This window comes from Dipodomys ordii, unplaced genomic scaffold, assembly GCF_000151885.1.
Source record: "Dipodomys ordii isolate 6190 unplaced genomic scaffold, Dord_2.0 Scaffold45, whole genome shotgun sequence".
Classification (NCBI taxonomy): Eukaryota; Metazoa; Chordata; class Mammalia; order Rodentia; family Heteromyidae; genus Dipodomys; species Dipodomys ordii.
In genome coordinates, this window is record NW_012267261.1 from 9,564,474 (window position 1) to 9,584,846 (window position 20,373).

Here is a 20,373-nt window from a genome sequence, read left to right on the forward strand (position 1 = left end):
TAACCACATTCATCTGTAAGTGGATATAAATCTATTTAATCTGAAACAAATGTAAAAGATGCAAGAAATGAGTATACTTCTTACCAGGGATCCTGGGTTGTCCCTGATCTTTTCCTTCTTTCTCTACCCAACCTGACAACACTAGACAGAACAACTCTAAACCCTAAGCAATTGATGTGAGCCAAGACACCTGTCAATGAAACCAGCATTTGTTTTTCCCATTTCATCTGGAAATGTAGTCTCACTGAGAGCTACCATAATTATAGTAGAAGTGAACTATTTTCTTTGCTTTCCCCCTCTTCTCTCCTGATAAGAGTTCTGCAGATAGAGAGCATTCCTATTCAATTTCTTCGTTATCAAACTATATACAATATACCCACCATCTTTCAGGGTTTCTTTTAAGTTCCTGCTAGTCTAACGATTGTACTTTGGCTCCAGTTAACATCAGACAGCTTCTCTTTTTTATAACCCTCCTTTCCTGTCTTCCCCAATGTGGGTACTTGGAAGGCATTCCGTGCAGCCCTACATCTGGATTATCACCCACATCACCCTAACTTTGACGTCCAAGCTGATGTGAAAGCTTTGGCTCTGACTCACATTCTGCCATCTGTCTACTCCACAGCATGATTTCAATACCACCCTCCTTCCACATGGTACTAGGTCCTGTCTCACTCTAGCCTAAACTCAGCCTGTCATAACTATTCTGAATGACACTGCAGGAAGCTGTTTAGTCAAGTCTGCAATGGACAGAGTAGAACTTGCCAAGCCACATGTTGCAGGTAGTTAAGACTCCTCAGAGCCTCCAAGGTAGCCCATGACAAGTCCTAAGTACTGGGCTTTCTGCTTGTATGCTATATGATGTAACAAAGGTATGCTCACTGAAAGGGTTTTTTAGCAAGCATCATATAGTATTCTGTTTGTATACACATCATGGTGTTAGGGTGAGAGCCCTGAGGGAGGGAGGCTTGACGATCCAGGGCCATTTGAAAACTAGGAAACCACACAAAGTCAGTTTCTACATATTTGGTTAATTCCGAAAGTACTAAGTGCTATCTAGTCTTATTGCTTGTACTTTCTACTAATTTATTAATCTATAATCTTGGACAGGATGAAATGAAGTATGGGTGAGAAATCTGACCTTGAAACCAAAGGAAAAGAATGACGAGCATGTTCAATTCTCCATTTCTACTGTGGAACTGAGTGTTTTTCTAGGCTACATACAGTTCAGGCTTAGTTTCCACCATTTTCTCTTTCGTTTAAATAAGTTTGCAGTTCTGCTTCCATGCATTCTCTGCTTGCACCTCGGTGCTGCATGATTTTAATTTTCCCAATCCCCTTCATAGGAGAAAAGCAGCAGCATTAAACCTGATCTGAACAAACCCTGAAATTTGGGAGTACCATTTGCACAAAAGCAATCTATAAAACACATTCTAGAACACAAAAGATGGACCATGTAGAAACAACCAAGAAGAAGAACTCCTATCTTCTAAACCCTCCCCCCAACTCCCAAACAAAACAAAACAAAACAACAACAACAAAAAACCATGAAATGCCCAGGTTTAACCTTTTCCTCACCTATGGAAGGGCAGTTAATAATCTTATAAGGAGAATATACACCAGAAAGCAGCACTGGTCTTAAAATACACTTGGTCCTTTCTGTCCAAAGAAGTCTGGGCGGCTGAGTGGTGATAGCTATTGCAGTTAAGCAAGTTAGTTAAGACTTTGCTAGGATGATGGATCAGGTTTCTCCATGGCTTCAAAAAGGACTTAGGACCAGGCCTTTAAAAGGCTTATATGGCTGCTTCCTTTAAATAAGTACCCCATACTTCATGAGGGGTCATAGATAAAGCAAGCCAACTTTCTGAAGACTGTAGTCTACAGTGTAGAAGACACCAGAAAGTGTTGATACCTTGTTGATAGGAACTGTAGGAAAAGTTTCTGTTTGCCCTTTTGTAAGAACCTGTAATGATCATTTCCCTATTTCAAGCCAGCTGTAGACATAAAAATAACCCACAACTCTTACTAGATGTGGACTTATTTCTTGGCAGGCTTTCTTGCCAGATGAGCTGTGAGCTGCCAGTGAATCCAGGGGCAGCATTTCCTATATAAACTTATCTTAATCAAATAACCCATGACCCAGAGTGGGGGAAGGGGTATTCTTATTCACAGATTGTAAAAGGGTAACATTGCTTTCTCTTAATGCACAGGTTCTGGTAAAAGATTTCTATACAAGATTTATAAAATGTTCTAAAAAACTTTTCATCTAATTGTGCTTAGTCAAAACAATGTAATGTTTCAGTCAATAAATTACTGTCTTAACTAGAGCACTCGAAGTTATTTAAGATTGGTTTCATATATAACTCTATATTATAAAACTCTGAAACCTGAATGAGACCTATTATACTGTATGTTTATGCATCCTATTAAGAAACTATATCTAAGTCTTCGAAACCAGAATAGTTGACATCTTTGTTAAATAGAACTTTTCTTTTGCTTAAATTTTCAGCAAAGTCAGAAACATTTTACGTCCCCACCCCCTATAGTGAGCTTAAGGTGTTTTTCTTTCTACTTAATCACTAATTTTGGAATGTACAATTAAAGTTTTGTAACAGATAATAATCTTATTACCATTGCCCTTTCTTCTAATACTTGCTGTGACTCTGTGTTTATTTCTTCACAATGACCTTCTGGAAAGCCCCTAGCTTTAGAGTGACTCTGACCTCTCTGCTCAGACCCTGACTCACCATGGATGAGGATTAAGAGGGCGCTTCTCAATCCAGAGAACCACACAGAGGAAAGGAAGGGAGAGAGTTATGTACAGACACATCCAGTCTTCCTTTGGTTCACACCACACTTCCAGGTGAAACCGCAGGGACTGGGCGACGGCTATGTTCCTTGGTTCACCCGGTTGACAATGTAGCTCTTGACATTGGGAACAGGCCGTACATCATTCTGGTGCTTGCGGCGTTCTATGAAGCATGCCAGGCGGGAGGTGTCCAGGGGGATCTTGGAGTAGCTGCCATTGTGAGGCTGTAGCCACGGATGCTGCAGGCAGGTGGCTGCCGTTGGCCGTCTCCGGAAGTCTTCCTGTAAGATCACGTTGATGAAGTCCCTGGCAGCATTGCTCACACCGCAGAAGTATTCCTGGGGGAAGCTGAAATCCACTCTGCAGACATTGATACATGTCTCCTCTTTGCTCTCATCTAAGAAAGGGGATACCCCACTGAGCATGACATATGTCAGAACCCCGATGCTCCAGATGTCTGTGCCCAAAGAGACAGGGATGCCTTGGATCACTTCTGGAGCAGCAAACTCGGGGTTCCCCAGCAGGTGGTGGATGTGGAAGTGGCCTGAGATCTGGACAGCATCCTCCAAGTCAATAAGCTTCACTCGAGGCACTGGAATCCGGAGGTCAATGAGCAGGTTTTCAGGCTACAGGGACCAAGGGAGGCAGGAAGAAGAGAGGGCATGGCTATTTGATTAAGATAGATTCTGTAGCTGACACACATCCTTTCTGCCCCTGGATTCACTGGCAGCTCAGAGTTCAACTGCCAGGAAAGCCTGCCAGGAATAACTCCAAGTGCAATAAGAGTTGTAGGTTATTTTCATGTCTAGACCTGGGAACAGGGAAGTGGGTATCACAGGTTCTTACAAAAGGGCAACTTGAAACCTTTCCTACAAGTCTGTTTTGATTAATAGCAGAAAATTATATTAAACATGGCTATGTAGCCAGGTTCTGATGGCTCATACATGTAATCCTAGCTACCCAGGATGCTGAGCTATGAAGATTACAGTTAAAGCCAGATTGGGCAGACAATTCCAAAAGACTTAACTCCAATTAACAATCAAAAAGCTAGAAGTGGAGTTATGACTCAGCCAAGTGAGAGCAAGAGGCTTTGAGTTCAAGTCTCAGTACCAACACACAGGCATATATGTGCACACACACACACATACACATGGACTGCTTTTCTTTGATGACCCTATAGCATATAGGAAATGCCTTCAACAAAGTGTATAGGAAATTCAAACTATGAATTTGAACCCATTAAACTCTAAACTGGCATGTATTTCCGAAAAATCATTTGGCATTGAAAATTGGGGCTTCTGGGTTTTGGTTTTGTTTTTCTTTTTTGTGCTGGACTCAAACCTAAGGCCTTGTGAATATTAAGCAGATGCTCTTCCACTCAGCTACACCTCAACCCTGAATATCATGTCTTCATAACTTCCCTTTGCTTCATCAATTCAAGAAAAGATGGCATTGTCCTTTGGAGAACAAAAAGCTGTCTGAGCAGCATGAAAGAGGAGGGGACATTAATTGGCTTCTTCTAGAAAAGCAAACAAAGTAGAGCCCATCACTTTCTCTCACTCTCTAATGCCATCCTGTGTCTAGTGTGTTCTCATTCATTCATGAATGAGGCGTTGTGTGACAATGCCTGGTTTCTCTGATAGTCATATAGATTCTAGTTTTAGTAAATAAAATGAATGCAAATGTTTGTTTCTCAGGATAATAACGGGTAAGTCAGACTCAGCTGGTTCGGTGCCACACTTTCCAGTTTTATTACCTTTATGTCCAAATGTGCAACCCTGCAGTTGTGAAGGTACTGCAGGGCTTCCATGATGTCCCGGATATAGAAAGCTACTTTTTCCTCCATCAGTTCATCATGATTCATAAGGTAGTCTAAAAGTCGGCCATCATCCATCCTGAAAATGGGGAGGAAGCAGCCAAGGAATGTTTTTTAAGAAATAGAAAAAGAACACATGCACAAAGCTTTAAAATCTCCAAGATCTCTCTTAGTTATAGATGAAGAGCAATGTTTGAAACCAAAATAAACAAAGCTACAAAGGTGTTAAGTTTCAGGGAAGAAATCTTTAGTCTTTTTTTTCTTTTTTTTTTGGTTAGTCATGGAACTTGAACTTGAGGCTTGGACAATGTCCCTGAGCTCTTTTGTTTAAGGCTAGTGCTCTACCACTTTGAACTACAGCACCGTATCTGCTTTTATGGTGGTTAATTGGAAATAAGAGTCTCATGGACTTTCCTCCAGGCTGGCTTTGAATCGTGATCCTCAGATCTCAGTCTCCTATGTAGCTAGGATTATAGGTACGAGCCACCGGCGCCTGGCTCTTTTATAGTCTTGTTTAAGAAGCATTGTTTTGTTCACTTTTAACTTTTATAGTTCACAAAGAAAAAGGTGTGACATCACTTTAATGGATTAGATTGCAAAATAAAGTAACCCTTCATCAAGAAAGACATCAACCGGGCACTGGTGGCTCATGCCTGTAATCTTAGCTACTCAGGAGGCTGAGATCTAAGGATTGTGGTTCAAAGCCAGCCCGGCAGGAAAGTTGTGAAACTCTTATCTCCAATAAACCACTAGAAAACCAGAAATGGTGCTGTAGCTCAAGTGGTAGAGTGCTCACCTTGAGCTGAGAGCTGAGGGACAGCGCTCAGGCCCAGAGTTCAAGCCCCACAACCACAAAAAAAAAAGAAAGATATCAGCCATATTCTGACTAATCAGAGCCCTTTGCCTACAAAGCAGTCTTACATGAATTTAGCATATCGTTTTTTGTCTTTTATGTTTTTTAGACTAGGGTTTGAACTCTTAAGTTTCACACTTGCTTGACTTGCTGGCTCAGCTGCCCACTGTCACATGAGCCATGCCTCCAGCCCTGCTTTTTGCTGGTTATTTTGGTGATGGATTCTAGTTAGAAGGGAAGACTTAAAATATATATATATGGCTGGGAAGGTGGCTCAGTGGTAGAGCGCTTGCTTTGCATGCATGAGACCCTGGGTTCGATTCCTCAGCACCACATAAGCAGAAAAAAAGCTGGAAGTGGCGCTGTGGCTCAAGTGGTAGAGCGCTAGCCTTGAGCTGAAGAGCTGAAGGACAGCGCCCAGGCCCAGAGTTCAGGCCCCACGACCGGACCCCCCCAAAAAAATATATTCTTACTATAAAACCCTCGAATAATTGTTTAGAGCAATGAATATATCAATATCCGGATTAACCATTACATAATGTATACATGCATTGAAAAATCACATTGTATGCAGCACTGTATTACACAAAAATAAAACAAAGCTACAGAAAGAAAACTGGAGTGAGAAACACGGGGGTTCAAGGCTCATTTCTTTACTACCAAGCTTTAAAGAGCTAGCTTTAATTAAGGACCTTCCCTATCCTTGGTTTGCTAATCCAGAGAATGAGAATAACATTTAGATAAAATGGGAGGGAGAGAATTGTATAAACTGTATTTTATAAACTATAAAACACTGTATAAAATGTACCTGTCTTATCTGTGAGTTGCAGGTAATAGGTAACCCCAAGAGATGGGATCATGCTAGAGAGACGGCACCCGTACTTACAGCTCCAGAATCAGGATGTAGGAGGTGGGGGACTCGTAGGTGTCGTGGAGGGTCACGTACTGGGGGTGCTGCAGGTGCTGTAGCAGAGCAGCCTCGTGGGCAGCCTGTTCCTTCTTCTTCATTTTTTTGCTCACGAATTTCACAGCAACATCTTTGCGGGTAGCTTTGTGAATGCATTTCTTGACGATCGAAAACCGGCCCCTGGGAAATCAAAGGGAGGAAGTTTTCCAAGACTTATACCATGAGCTAGATCTCCTTTTAGCCAGAGATTTGTAAGGTTTTCTGTGACACGTTAGACAGTAACATCTGACAGGTTGAGCATCCCTAATCCACAAGTCTAAAATCCAAAACACATCAAAATCTGAAAGCTTTTGAGCACTTACATGACACCACAGGTGGAAAGTTCCACACCTGTCTTCATGTGAAGGGTCACAGTCACAATGCAGGTGCACTGAAAACATTATACCAAATTGCCTTCAGGCTATATGGGTAAGGCATGCATGACATACAAATAAATTTCATGTTTAAACTTGAGTCATGCTGGGCACCAGTGGCCCATACCTGTAATCCTAGCTCCTCAGGAAGCTGAGACCTGTGGTCACAATTTGAAGGCAGCTCAGGCAGACAACTCTGAGAGAATCTTCTCTCCAATTAACCAGAAAAAAGCTAGAAGTAGAACTGTGGCTCAAATGGTAGAAGCTAAGCAAGAATGTAGTCCTGAGTTCAAGCCCAGTACTGGCACATTCCCCTGCGATATCTCATCTTCCTATTTTTTTTTTGTCAGTTGAGAGGCTTGAACTCTGGGCCTGGGCACTGTCCCTCAGCTCTTCAGCTCAAGGCTAGAACTCTAACACTTGAGTCACAGCGCCACTTCTGGCTTTTTCTGCTTATGTGGTACTGAGGAATCGAACCCAGGGCCTCATGCATGCAAGGCAAGCGCTCTACCACTGAGCCACCTTCCCAGTTCCCCTCCCCTGCCACCTAATTTTTCTTATATTGAGCAATTTTAGATTGCATCTTGAAAATTTTGATTATTATGCTGTGATATTCTGGGTTCTGTTAAAGCCTTCAGAAGAAGATTGACTCTGTTTATTTATATGTTTTCATCAGCAGTAATGTGTTTAGGTTGAGGCTCCAGGATCTCTGGAAATGGTTCTGTTGCCAGAGCAGTTTTCAAAGTATTTGCTGAGCATTTAGGTCTGACTTTCATCAGCACTCCTCAAAGATTAGGTCGCAGCTAGTTGGTGAGTGCAGGGTGACTGAGCAGTGGTTTATGGAGCAATTGTCCTCACAGCTGTGAGAACTTGCAGAACTTGTAGTGGCCTTGGATTTGTTTATTTCATATACAGAATTAGGAGATCTCTTTCTTTTTTCTTTCTCCTCTTTGAGATCCCCCATCATTCTTTGGCTTACAAGGCCGCTTTGTGTGCTTATCTAGCCAGAAAGATGGGGAACCCTCAGTATTTAGTTTCCTGAATCATCATGCAGCTTCACATGACTGCTTTTGGAGGGAAGAAAGCCCAAGGCTTCTCTGATATCTCCAGCCAAGGGAATTCCTTTTGCCTGGGTTTTAGCCAGAAAGGTGTGTGTGTGTGTGTGTGTGTGTGTGTGTGTGTGTGTGTGTGTGCATGCGCACGCACGTGTGTGTTTGCTCTCTAGGAATGCTGAATACTTCTTTAAGTTGACTTACTCTTTGGACAAGGCTAAGGAAATAAAGGGGGAAGGGAGGAAGAGAGGAAGGGAGGAAGGGAGGGACCTCTTGTCACTGTGCTTGTCACTTTTCAGCCTCTCCAATCCCTTTATTACATTTCTTAAGTCTCTGGCAGCTGCTTTCAGAATTTGTGGAGAGGCTGTAGTTATCATTAGTAGGAAACAAAGGGTATTGTGAGCGAGCGTCAGCTCACTATCTATCTTGGCTGGCATTGGGAGTTGGCTATTTAATTGGGAACTAACAAGCTATTGGGAAGCTGTGTATCTAGATGGAGCCTGCCACTTTCACTTTACTGTAGGGAGATCGGACTGCACTGTTAAGTTGGAAAACTCCATAATCAGCAGTTAGTCCTTCTAGGGCTGTTCAGAGTCTCTACAGGAGGAACTTCTCCTTCCTGTGCAGTGAGGGAAGCTTGACTATTTCTGAAGGCCTGTTGGAGTCTAGAGCTGGACTTCCTAGATTCCAGTAGCCACATGTTCTCAACATGGTCTTGTTCTTGGTATGGTTCTAGCATACCTAACTGTGCGTGATGTCACTGAGAACAGAGGTGCTCTGTTGTTCCCTTTCTAGAATGTAAACGACAGTCTTCTTTGGATGGTGAAGGACAATTCTACAGATGCCTGAAGCCTGGGAGAGAGCTGCAGCCACGTTGTACCCCTTGGAATGCTGCCTGGCTGCCTATGTAGGATCCAAACAGGGAGTAGCAGTGCCAGGCCCCAAGTTAAGACTGGCAGGCTGGACACAGACATCTATGGTCACTCCTTCCCGAGACACACTCATTCTCATTCTCATTGATTTCCACCAGCCGTTCACAGTTCAGCATCTGCTTTATACCTAATTCTGATTGTGCCGCTGCAACCTGAGTCTTCAGGGAACTGATTGCAAAGGTCACACTGGCTGTCATGTGACCCTGCAACTGACTGGGCTGAGTTTTCTCAGGCAAGTCTCTTGGGGTCATGTGCCATCTGTTCTTCTGCTTCTAATCCCTTATTATTGTTTTTGCATCTAAGGTACCTGCTTGAAAATTCCTTTATTGTCGGTTTCATGAAATCCCAAGAAAGAGTCTAAACACATGCCACCCTTACCTGGAGACCTGGTGCTACCATCTTGGATCTAGTATAGACTACCAGTCAGCCTCTCAGTGATAACCACTGGATTCCTCAAACTGCAATAGTGCCCATAAAGCTTACTTCTGCCTAAGTATGCCGTGTCCAAGGGTCTTTCGTTCTGAGGACATTTGGTAAAAGTTAAGACACTGCATAGTTTTTTTTTGGGGGGGGGGTCCGGTCATGGGGCCTGAACTCTGGGCTTGGGCTCTGTCCCTCAGCTCTTCAGCTCAAAGCTAGTGCTCTACCACTTGAGCCACAGCGCCACTTCCGGCTTTTTTCTTTTTGCTTATGTGGTGCTGAGGAATCAAACCCAGGGCCTCAGGCATGCAAGGCAAGCGCTCTACCACTGAGCCACCTTCCCAGCCCAACACTGTATAGTTTTTATATTTAATCACTAGAGAGCTCTTTTAACAGGATAGCCACTTAGGCCCCAACTTGTAGGTTTAGGTGTGTTAAAGAAGTTGACTCACTTTGATGACCCCAGCACAAATATCTTCCATGTGTCTCGTGTAAGAATTTTTTCATGCTGCTGAGAACTGGTAGTTCATGCTTCTAATCCTAGCGACTCAAGAGACTGAAGTCTGAGGATAGCAGTTCAAAGCTTTTCTGGGCAGAAAAGCTCAGAAGACTTTAGCTCCAATTAACCAGCAAAATATTAGACTAGGGATATGGCTCAAGTAGTAGAGTACTAGCTGTGAGTGAAATAGCAGAGCAAGAGTACAAGGCCCTGAGTTTAAGCCCTGGTACTGATACAAAAGACAAGAAGAATTTTGTTTTACTTCTATCCTGTTAATGTATAGCATCTTAAAAGGATCTTCTGGAAATATGAGGAGTATAACTGGGAGGGAAGAGAAGCTTCAGGCTGTTGGAGATTTGCAAAAGAAAGACATTAATCACTGCAAACAAATCAGAAAATTCATCTTCCCTCTGAAAAATATCAAAATATCTGTTTGAGTGTGGTTTAAAGTTAGCCCAGGCAGAAAAGCCCCTGAGACTCTTAGCCCCTTTCTCCAATTAATTACCAAAAAAAGCTAGAGGTAGAGCTGTGGTTTAAATGGTAGGGCGCTAACATTGAGCAAAAAAAAAAAGCTCAGAGATGGCACCCAGGCCCTGAGTTCAAGCCCGGGGACTGACACAAGCAAGCAAACACATAAAGCATCTATTTGTTTTGGGTTCAAAAAAGCCTTAACCTATGACTATTGACAGCAAATATCTCAAGGAGGAATGAACTGGGGCCAGTGATGGAACTGACTTCCTGTACGGCCAGCTGGGGATTTGTCCATTATGGGGCTCAAACCTAGTGTCATAAATCTCAATGTAAGAGAGCAAACTAGATTTTGATGACTAGAACTTAACAATTGTGATGTGAAATATCCGCTGGAAATATATGTTCTACACACGTGTGTAGAACACATACAGACTGAGGAGCAGGTTTGAATCCTGGCCCCACACTTCCTACTTGTGGGACTGGAAGGAAATTGTTGAACTTCCAGGAGCCTGAGTTTCCCTTGCTGGAAATCCACTCAGATACCACTTAGCCATGTTTAAAGACTGGATTACATAACAGCTATGCACTCCTTAGAACACCATCGACACCACCACCACCACCACCACCACCACCATCAAAGTTTCCTTTGGCCTCTGTTTCTCTGTCTTTAAAGCAAGGTGCTTTGGTGAGAGGCAGTGAATTATATTGTGACTTTTACCCAAGAAATAGAAATAATGAACATGTTGTCTTCCCCACAAAACCTCTGTCACCACCACCTCAGTCACAAACCTCCATGCTTCATGGAGAGATGTTGGCCAGGGATGGAGGTGGTAGTGACTCTTTTACATATCTGGGTGGGTGATGACTTTTAGGGTATCTATAGTTTCTTACTCAGGCCACCTGAGATCCATGCATGAACTAGGAGAACTTCATTCTTTTCCCTTTCTTCTCTTCGACCATTGTGCAGACAAGGTGTGTTAGTTTTTCAACACTGTTAAGCAACTTAAAGAGTTATTTTGACTCATAGTTTCAGAGGTTTCATGGATGACTGGCTCCATTGCTTTTCAGCTTATGGCAAGCAGAAAAACCATGGAGGAAGGGAAAATCAGGGAGTCAATATTATAAACGTAATTCTCTGGCCACAATGCCATTAAATTAGAGATCAGTAATAAAAGAAAATTTGAAAATATCCTAGGCAAGTGTAGAGCAGTTGCCTCATATATGTGAAGAAGCCCTGAGTTCCACGCCCAGCACAAAAACCAAACCAAACTAAACCCAACAAACAGAAACAACCTCAAATTCAAATATTGAAAAAAAATCTCAGGCTTATCAAAGCAGTTTCTCATTATTAGTAGGTAAAAGAGAAAAAAAACCATAGTTGAAGAAAAATACTTAGAACTGATGATAATGGAAATATCACTTATCAAAAATTGAGATATGTAGCTATAGTTATATTTTGAAGAAAAAATGGAGGCTAAACGTTTTTTTGGTCAGTCCTGGGGCTTGAACTCAAAGCCGGGGTGCTGTCTACCACTCTATCACTTGAACTACAGCTCCACTTCCAGTTTTCTAGTTGTTAAATGGAGATGAAATCTCATGGAATTTTCTGCCCAGGCTGGCTTTGAACAGCAGTCCTCTGATCTCAGCCTCCTGAGTAGATAGGATTACAGGCCTGAGCCACTAGCACCAGGCTAAGGCTTAACGTCTTACATTAGACAAGAATAAAGGCTGAGAGTTGCTAAAAAATTACATCTGAAGTAAAAAAAAGAACAGTAGAGATACCCATAAATGTTTTAGTTACTTTCATATTATAGAGTATGTATGCATTTGGTAAGGGAAGGAAGGAAGGGGAGAGAGAGGAAGGAGAAAGAAAGGAAGAAAGGAAGGAAGGAAGGAAGGAAGGAAAGAAGAAAGGAAGGAAGGAAGGAAAGAAGGAAGAAAAGCAGGAATGAAGGAAGGGAAAAGAAACAAAGAAAGAATCATAAGCGATTCCTCATCAGTGATCTTGCTAGGTGTCCTTACCTGCCAATCTCATTCAGCTCAGTATAAGCAGAATCAAAATTTTCCTTCCAAGAAATGGTGGCCCCATCCGCAGCTGAATCTTTGGGAGAGAGAGTTCATTTAGGACATTGAGCATGCCACTTGAGACTAACGAAAAGGTTGACAGAGAAGCTCCAGCATTAACCCCAAGGCCATTCTCATGACTAAATATGGAGGCTACTCAGTGGGAAAATGCCACAACTCTTTGGAATGTTATTTTTAAAATATCATCCCAGGGATGTCAGGCTCTCTGTCATCTATTTAAACAAAGAGAAAATGTGGGACCATCAGAAATGTAGCTTCCAGATGTTTTAAAATAGAAAACTGGGAGAAATCATAAAGAAGGAGGCCTAAAAAACCCAAAAAATAAAAACAAAAAAATGCCAGTGAGTTTCAGAGCTGTAGAAGGATACAGAGAGAGGAGGGGAAAAGCTACAAGTTCAAGGAAAGAGACAAGGAAAGGTGTGTGCTGTTTACAGACTCGTCTCTCCCCTCTGCCCTTAGACTTGAGATTATATAGTATACTGAGTGATTCAATTAACCCATAATCTATGCCTGAATAGACTCTTTTGCAGCCAGTATTATCTTGTATGATATGTTAATTTTCTGGCAATAATTTTTACACACACACACAAACATTCATGCCAATATATATTTCTGTTGTCTACTGGGGGCCAAGATTAGAAAGTGGTATGGAAAAACAGGATCCAAATCAGTAACTTTTCTGACCCCAAAGTCACCTCGGCCTACCCAGACCATGACCTGGTACCTTATTCATTTTGAATCCCAAGGACACAGAGACTCAGGGCCAAGATTTCCCAGTGAGTCTAGGCCTGTGGGAACAAGTTGAAGTCACTGGGAGGGAACTGACTGGGCTAGCTAGAGGAGAGGGACTGGAGAGTAATTTCTGTGTCAGCTGAGGAAGAGGGTATAGCACAAGGTGCACATGCAAGGTGCATGTTCCATAATCCCTTTAGCCCAAGGTGCTATAAGCCTTTTAAGTACAGCAACACCCCCAACTTCTCCTGTCCCCACATCTTTGCACTGCCTACAGTGTCACTATTTGCACATTTTTTTTTTTTAGGTTAGCAAGTTTCCTCTTTGCAACTATCCCTGGGACCAAGGTAGAGCAGTAAGCAAGGTGGGCAACGTATTTATACAATATTCATGTTTTGCTAGTTACACATGAATGTTCCACCAAACCTGCATAACATATATCATATTTAAAAAAACAGTTCTGAAGGGTAGGAAAGTACTACATTCATTTTGTAGTGAAATTCATCAGCAGGTTGCTTTTCTCTACACATGTGAAGTGAGCTACGTGGAGCTGTCCAGGATGCTGTGGTAATGTCTGCGGCCTAGCAGGGATACCCAGAGGACAGCAGGCTTTGTATTCCTGTCTCAGAAGAGGGGTGGCTAGCAGCCTTGTCCCTCATGTGTCTTCCTGTCCCGGTGTGTTCCTGGAGACACACCAGGCATCTTAAGATCAGGGCAGGTGAAGATGGCCTACCTAACCTGTGCCCTGAGACACCTGGAGCTACACCTCATGGCAAACACCATCAGGCCCCTAAAAGGAGGCTTGAGGGAGGCTTTGGAGAGATACAGGACACCTCCTCATGGGGATTCTGACATAGGACCATTTCTGGGGGTCCTGGGCTGGTTGGGACTTACCGTACTCTGGAAGTCGCACGAACTCTGAGGGTTCGCTGGGAAGGCTGATTCCCCACGGGTTGCTGGCACTGACTCTGAACTGATAAGGACAGCCAGGACTGAGGTCTTCAATGACGAGGTAAGTGTCCAAGGTGGAAGCGATGGACTGCTGCCAGACTTGGGAACCTAGTGCACAGTGCAGGGAGAGACAAAGCCAAAGACACAGCGTCTCTATCATTGATTGATATTAGTGTGAGGAGGGGGTCCTTGGGATTTGGTCACCTCTCAAACAAGTAGGTATGAGAGCAAACACATGCAGTGAACCCTGACTTTACAGAGAAACACGTGACACACGAGATTAGGTAGGAAAAACATGTAAATCAATAATAAGATGAGAGAAAATAGGTCCTGAAACAAAATGGACATGAACATATGTTGAGCACTGGCATACATGTGACAATGTGATGGAAGGTTTCTTTATGATAATTCTGTCACTTAAAGTCGCTTACTTCACAGAAAGCTGAAGAGAAACACTAATTTTACTTTACAGATGAAGGGACAGAACTTTAGAAATACTGACTCATTTAGTCACTGAGATGAACTGTAGACCGCATACAGTGAATGAGAAACTCCATGCTCACCAGGGATACCCAAGGGCCAATCACTTAAGAAAGATGCCAAAATAAAGTTGTTTTTTTTAAAAAAATAATTGCACAAGTTCTATTTAATAAAGAGAAAATGAAAGCAGAAATGAAATTCAAAGAGTAATAGAGTTAAATAAATAAATTTGACCGGGGGTAGAAGTTGCTTTTCATTCAATCATGCAATTCCGAAGATGGTTCAAAGATATAATAGCCACAACAGAACTACCTAGAAGATGCTTTTTTTTGGGGGGGGGGGTCCGGTTGTGAGGCCTGAACTCTGGGCCTGGGCGCTGTCCCTCAGCGCTCTACCACTTGAGCCACAGCGCCACTTCTGGCTTTTTTCTTTTTGCTTATTTGGTGCTGAGGAATCGAACCCAGGACCTCATGCATGCAAGGCAAGCGTTCTACCACTGAGCCACCTTCCCAGCCCTGAAGATGCTTTTTTTTAATGTTTATTTTTTAATGCTGGTTCTGGGGCTTGAACTCAAGGTGTAGGTGCTGTCCCTGAACTTTTGTGTTCAAAGCTAGAAGTCTATCATTTGAGCTACAGCTTCACTTCTGATTTTTTTTTATCTGTTGTGGGTCTTGAACTCTGTCCACTTTTTATTTTTTGATGGTTAATTGAAGATAAGAATCTCACGAACTTTCCAGGCTGGCTTTGAACACTGAATCTCAGTTCTCAGCCTCCTGAGCAGCTATGATTATAGGCATAAGCCACAGGTGTCTGGCTTTAGAAACTGCTTTTAAAAACTGATTTCTAATAACTAGATGGTTGGTTCCATTTCTAACTCCTCAAAAAATGTACTTTTATCTTGTAAACATAGTGAATTTAAAAATTTAACCTGTGTAATTAAAATATACATACTATATATATATATATATATATATATATATATATACATACATACTTAAAATATACATACATTTTATTTGGGAACAGAGGCAATAGATCTTTGGTCATACCACCCTAGTTTGCTCTGGGAAAAAGATCATAAATCAGCAGACTAGAGAGTTGGGTTCTAGTGTTAGTTCTGCCTCTTACTAGCTGCAACCTTGTGTTTTTAAACTTTCTTTTAGGCCTCAGCCTTTTCATCTGTGAAGTGGGCCTGATGGTTGCTGTCTGGGTAACTGAGCCATACAATGCAGCGAAGACACTGAAACCAGCCCTGGGTCTTGATGGTGTCAGGGAGGTTTGCAGCAGCTTAGGGAAAACAGCTGTCATCAGCAGGTCGCTGCAGGCTGCTGGCCTGGAAGCATTATGTCAAGTTGGAGGACATAAGCAGGCAGAACTTTAAAAGATGCGGAGGCTCGGGCTCCTAACCCTGAAGACCTCCTGAGAGGAAGCAAAGCTAGAGAGCAGGGCTGTGCACCTTCCTCCCGGTACTCCACGGTGTAGCCGGAAATAGTGCAGTTCCCCGTGCTGGCCGGGGGAAGCCAGCGCAGAATGACCGAGGTACAGCTCCTCTCCTGAGCGATGGGGCGGTTGGGGGCTGCAGGAACACCTGCAAAGATAGATGATAGAACTTAGCCTCTCCTCTGAAGGTGACCTAACCTGTCTCCCTCGTTGCCCAGGACCTCCTTGGAGAAGCACAGTTTCGTCCAGACCCAAGGGAGGTGTGGGCAAGGGGCTCTGCTGCCTGCCTTCCTCAAGCTAAGCGTTGTACACCAGGGAGGAAGCCTGGTTAGACAGGCCACGGCAGGACATACACAGCTCTTAGCCAAGATGCATTCTCTTATTGGCTAGCCAAGAAGAACTCTGATTTGGAATTTCAAGTGGGTTCCTTTCTTCCCCAGGTCTCAGGGAACTCTGGTCATGCTCACTGAAAATGTGTGAACTATACATCTTGAGGGGGGGGGTGAGGGGGGAGGGAAAGTGGGAGAAAAATGAGGGAGGGGGTAACAAGTTGGATAAGAAATGTACTCACTACCTTATGTACGTAACTGTAACCCCTCTGTACATCACCTTGACAATTGAATTAAATTTTTTGAAAAATAGTGTGATTAACACATTTCTAGAGGCAGAAAATGGTAATAGCCAGGACAGGGGGAGGGAGGAATGAGGATTGGATGTTTAGTAGGTGCGGACAGGGGTTCACTTGGGGAAGATGAGAAAATTTAGCTGTGTATGGAGGACAGAAGGACAGACACAAGAGAGTCCTTGATGCCACTAAACTCTTCATGGTAAGTTTTATGTTGTGTTTTACCATCACTGTTATGTTTTATTTGTTTCTGTTGTGTTTTACTACAACTTAAAAAATGCTTAAAAATAGTCTATGCAGAACAGAAAGAGACCACACCTTGCACCTTCACCGTGGCAGACGTGGACGCGGTGCCGTGGTCGTTTGTGGCTATGCAGGTATAAATCCCGCTGTCTTGTGGCATCAGATTGCAGATCTTCAGGGTGATTTCCCCAGAATCACTAGGAATACCAAACAGATATCTTTCAGACTCCAGGAGTGAGTCTTCTACTGTGTGGGGCTGAACTGCCCAAGGCTTTTGATTCACATCTCTCTCTTCATCAGGGCCCAGTGTTCAGTCTAGAATAGGAATCAGGCAGCTTCTCTAGTGAGAGACTAGTGATCCAAACAGAAGCCTCTGGAAGCTACAGGACCAGGTTGGGGTGATGGCTTACCAGGAGGAGACCGTGTATGTGGCTGAGCTGTTCTCTGAGTCAAGGATGTTCTGGTCTGGACCCTTCCAGGTTATAGTGGGCTTTGGCCGCCCACACACTTTGCACTGTAGGACCACTGTGTCTCCAAGCAAGCAGGTCACATCCACTAAGGGCACAAGGAATTCTGGGGCCACTGTGATCAAAATGACATAATTTACATGAATCACAACGAGCTTAGAATAAAGCAGCCAGTACTGGCATCCTTACCCACGTGTGGAGCAATTCAGGTAATCTTCAGCCTAACATCATAGTATCATCTGTGTCCTTTTAAGTAATCATTGTGTGTTGTTTAAAAATTAGGGAACTCCACTAAACCCCACTAAACTGGTGCCAGTGGCTCCGGCCTGTAACTCTATCTATTCAGGAGGCTGAGATCTGAGAATCATGGTTGGAAGCCAACCCAGGCAGAAAAGTCAGTGAGACTCTTATCTGCAATTAACCACTAAAAAGCCAAAAATGGATCAGATGGTAGAGCACTAGCCGAGAGGGGGGAAGCAGGGAAGGGAGAGATTGGAGAGAGAAAACCAATGTGAAGGTTGTCATGTTGTCTTCAGTCTTTATATAAACATGAGTATCTCCTTATATGTACTGAAGTTGTAGTTGTTTTACCTAATAGTTTATCATAAACATCTTTCCTCATTCACAAATTGCTTAGTTTTTCCCTTAACTCTAGATATAGCATCAATTATTTAGCCAATCCCAGTGATCCCAGTTCTACTTCTTTTCTACTTACCTTCTTGAATGAAATTTGGATTTAAGATCTGAAAAACACAAAGAAACAGAGAGATCGCTTGAATCCCAAGCTACTAAGAGAGAATAAGAGAGTTTTGCTCTACTGAAAAAGAATTAAAAAAGAAAGTCTCAGGGAGGTGACACCAGGAGATCACCCTGTTCTTGTTCTGTGGTGAAGTAACAGACACTGTTAGAGGCTCTGCAACCCCAGTGGGCATCTGGTTCCTTTCCTGTCTAATCTAGTCACCTGGACAGGTTTGTGGCTGCCAGCATCAATGATCACCACAGTGGCCATTTCCACCTCCCTCCTCTCCATTGCCCTTCTTCCCTTACATGCACAACCCCATCCCTCTTGCTATCAAGCAAGGCCATGACACCAGCTCTTCACAGGCACAGACTTTTAGAAGCAGAGGATCTCAGACCTGTAAAACGGAGTCACTGAAACCAACGCCCAGTGGTTTCCTTCCAAATGCCTTCCCTCTACCCTTCCCAGTTTCCAAGAAGAGGAAACTTCCCTTCCCATGCAGAGCTTCTCTGTTTGAAGAGAAAAGAGAGGCTCTCTCTCTTCATTCAATGTCAGTTCAACCTCTGTGGCCCGGGCCTCACCTCTTGACCCATTGTACTGCATAGGAGAACAGAGACTTGTGTGTACAAGGTAACTTCCTGTTACCATGGCTGCTTCTAGGAGCAGTTGAAACTCTCTGTGTATACTGTGCTGCTCAAGACATCCCAGTTCTTCCACTGACTGCTAGCCATTTTGGAATGTGCCCTTCCTAAGAGGAGGGTCACTTTGACCCACCTCCATCTTTTGTGTCTGGCATGGTGGAAATGCTGCTTTGAAGTCAAGAGGCCAGGGTCACCTGTTTGTGTAATGTGATTTCATACTCACTACTTATCATCAATTAACATCCATTTCTTCCTCTCTCATTGAGGAGTAATAACACCTAGTGCAATCAATGTGTTATCACAAAGATTCGATGAACTCATGTGTGTCGAGTGCATGATTCTTGCCAAGTAGTGCATGATCAAAATGAACTCAAATAAAGATCATCGTATTCTAATCATCTCCCTTCTGCTAAATAGCCTATTGTTCAAGTGGTTCACCTCAATGAGTTTATCTTGCAATTTCTTCTTTCCTTCCCAAATTCGCATGCTGTAGAGGATAGTGCAGGTGGAGTCCTACACTGACCCCCCCTCCCATATTGGTCCTCTGTTTGGAACATTTCCTTCCTTGGGTTCTTCTTGGCAAACTACCTGCCCACTTATAACACTTAGGCTTTTCATGAAGTGGTCAACTGTCCCAACCCCGGGCACCACAGTGCCCTCTGTATTTCCCTTATGGTGGGGAGCCACAAGACACTGAATCCATGCCGGGAGTCTCACAGAGGAGACAAAACACAGAGAGGCAAGTAGCAGGTTCATAGATTCTGCAGAGTGTGTGTGTGTGTGTTGAATCCAGGACTACATCCATGCTAAGCAAGTGCTCTACCACCAACTTAAAGTCCCAGTCTCTAATGATAAAATTTTAGGTGGAGCTGCAAAAACCTGTGCTGTGGCAATATCTATCTAAGAAAACACCCATACTCCCTCATTATATATAACCTTAACTCTAAGGAATATTATTGAGTACATACAGTATTTAAGAAGCTGTTCCCCAGGTGCTGTGGCTTACAGTATAATTTAAGCTTACTCTGGAGGCTGAGATCGGAGGATTTCCATTTGAAACTATCCTGGGCAGGCAAGTCCAAGATGTCCCCCTCCCCCTGTTTTCAAGATTATATATATTTTTTCCCAATAAACTCTTATCTCCAATAAACCTGCAAAAAGCTGCAAGTGTTGCTGTGGCTCAAGTGATAAAGCACCAGCCTTGAGCAAAAATACCAAGTGAGAGTTCACACCCTAGGACTGGCAGGAATAAATATTCCTAATTAGTAGTGGGGGTTCTGGGGAGACAGATGGTGAATAGGTTTAGCTACAGGTTTTCCATCTAAAATAGACTTATGGAAACATCAGTCTTACCTTCTCTGCCTCTTGGCTGGCCCCTTATTATTTTTAAGAATGGCTCTAATATCACTGATCTGTGTAACATTATAAAAGTGTGTAAACTCACAAACACCATCGTCAGATCTTCTAAACCTCTAGAGGGCATGTTGAGTCCTGAACCAGAGTTCATTATCTCCACCTCCTAGACCAGGCTGAGAAGTGAGTTGGAAGGTTCTAGAGAGACAGAGGACTGGAGCAGGCACCTCTGCTCTCTATCACAGCAGTCAGTGCAGCTGGAGGGGCTTGCAAACCCCGGGATTGATGTCCAAGGCCCACCTGTTCAGCCTCATTTCCCACTTCCTCTCCATCCCACAAGAAATCTTCCAGGTCCTCTTTAAACTCTACCTGCAAGGACCACGAGCCTGGGTAAGATCCATGGAAATGCTTTTTCTGACTGTGGATTCATTCCTCATTTTCTTTTTTC

At 43.2% G+C, this 20,373-nt stretch overlaps 1 protein-coding gene across 3 annotated transcripts in view; it reads right to left on the reverse strand.

Annotated features, from left to right (window-relative positions):
• Nucleotides 1-1,152: 1,152 nt before the first annotated feature.
• Nucleotides 1,153-20,373, reverse strand: part of Kalrn (kalirin, RhoGEF kinase) — a 531,501-nt gene continuing 512,280 nt past the window's right edge. For 2 of the 3 annotated variants that reach the window (XM_013019466.1, XM_013019470.1), the window contains 9 exons: nt 17,908-17,935; nt 17,136-17,307; nt 16,801-16,922; nt 15,874-16,005; nt 13,881-14,045; nt 12,192-12,270; nt 6,362-6,562; nt 4,563-4,701; nt 1,153-3,432 (listed from right to left, as the gene is read on the reverse strand). In XM_013019466.1, the coding sequence (XP_012874920.1) occupies nt 2,887-3,432; nt 4,563-4,701; nt 6,362-6,562; nt 12,192-12,270; nt 13,881-14,045; nt 15,874-16,005; nt 16,801-16,922; nt 17,136-17,307; nt 17,908-17,935 (1,584 nt within the window). In that variant the 3' untranslated portion in view covers nt 1,153-2,886. The remainder of the gene's footprint in view (nt 3,433-4,562; nt 4,702-6,361; nt 6,563-12,191; nt 12,271-13,880; nt 14,046-15,873; nt 16,006-16,800; nt 16,923-17,135; nt 17,308-17,907; nt 17,936-20,373) is intronic. The other variant, XM_013019467.1, reaches the window with a different exon arrangement.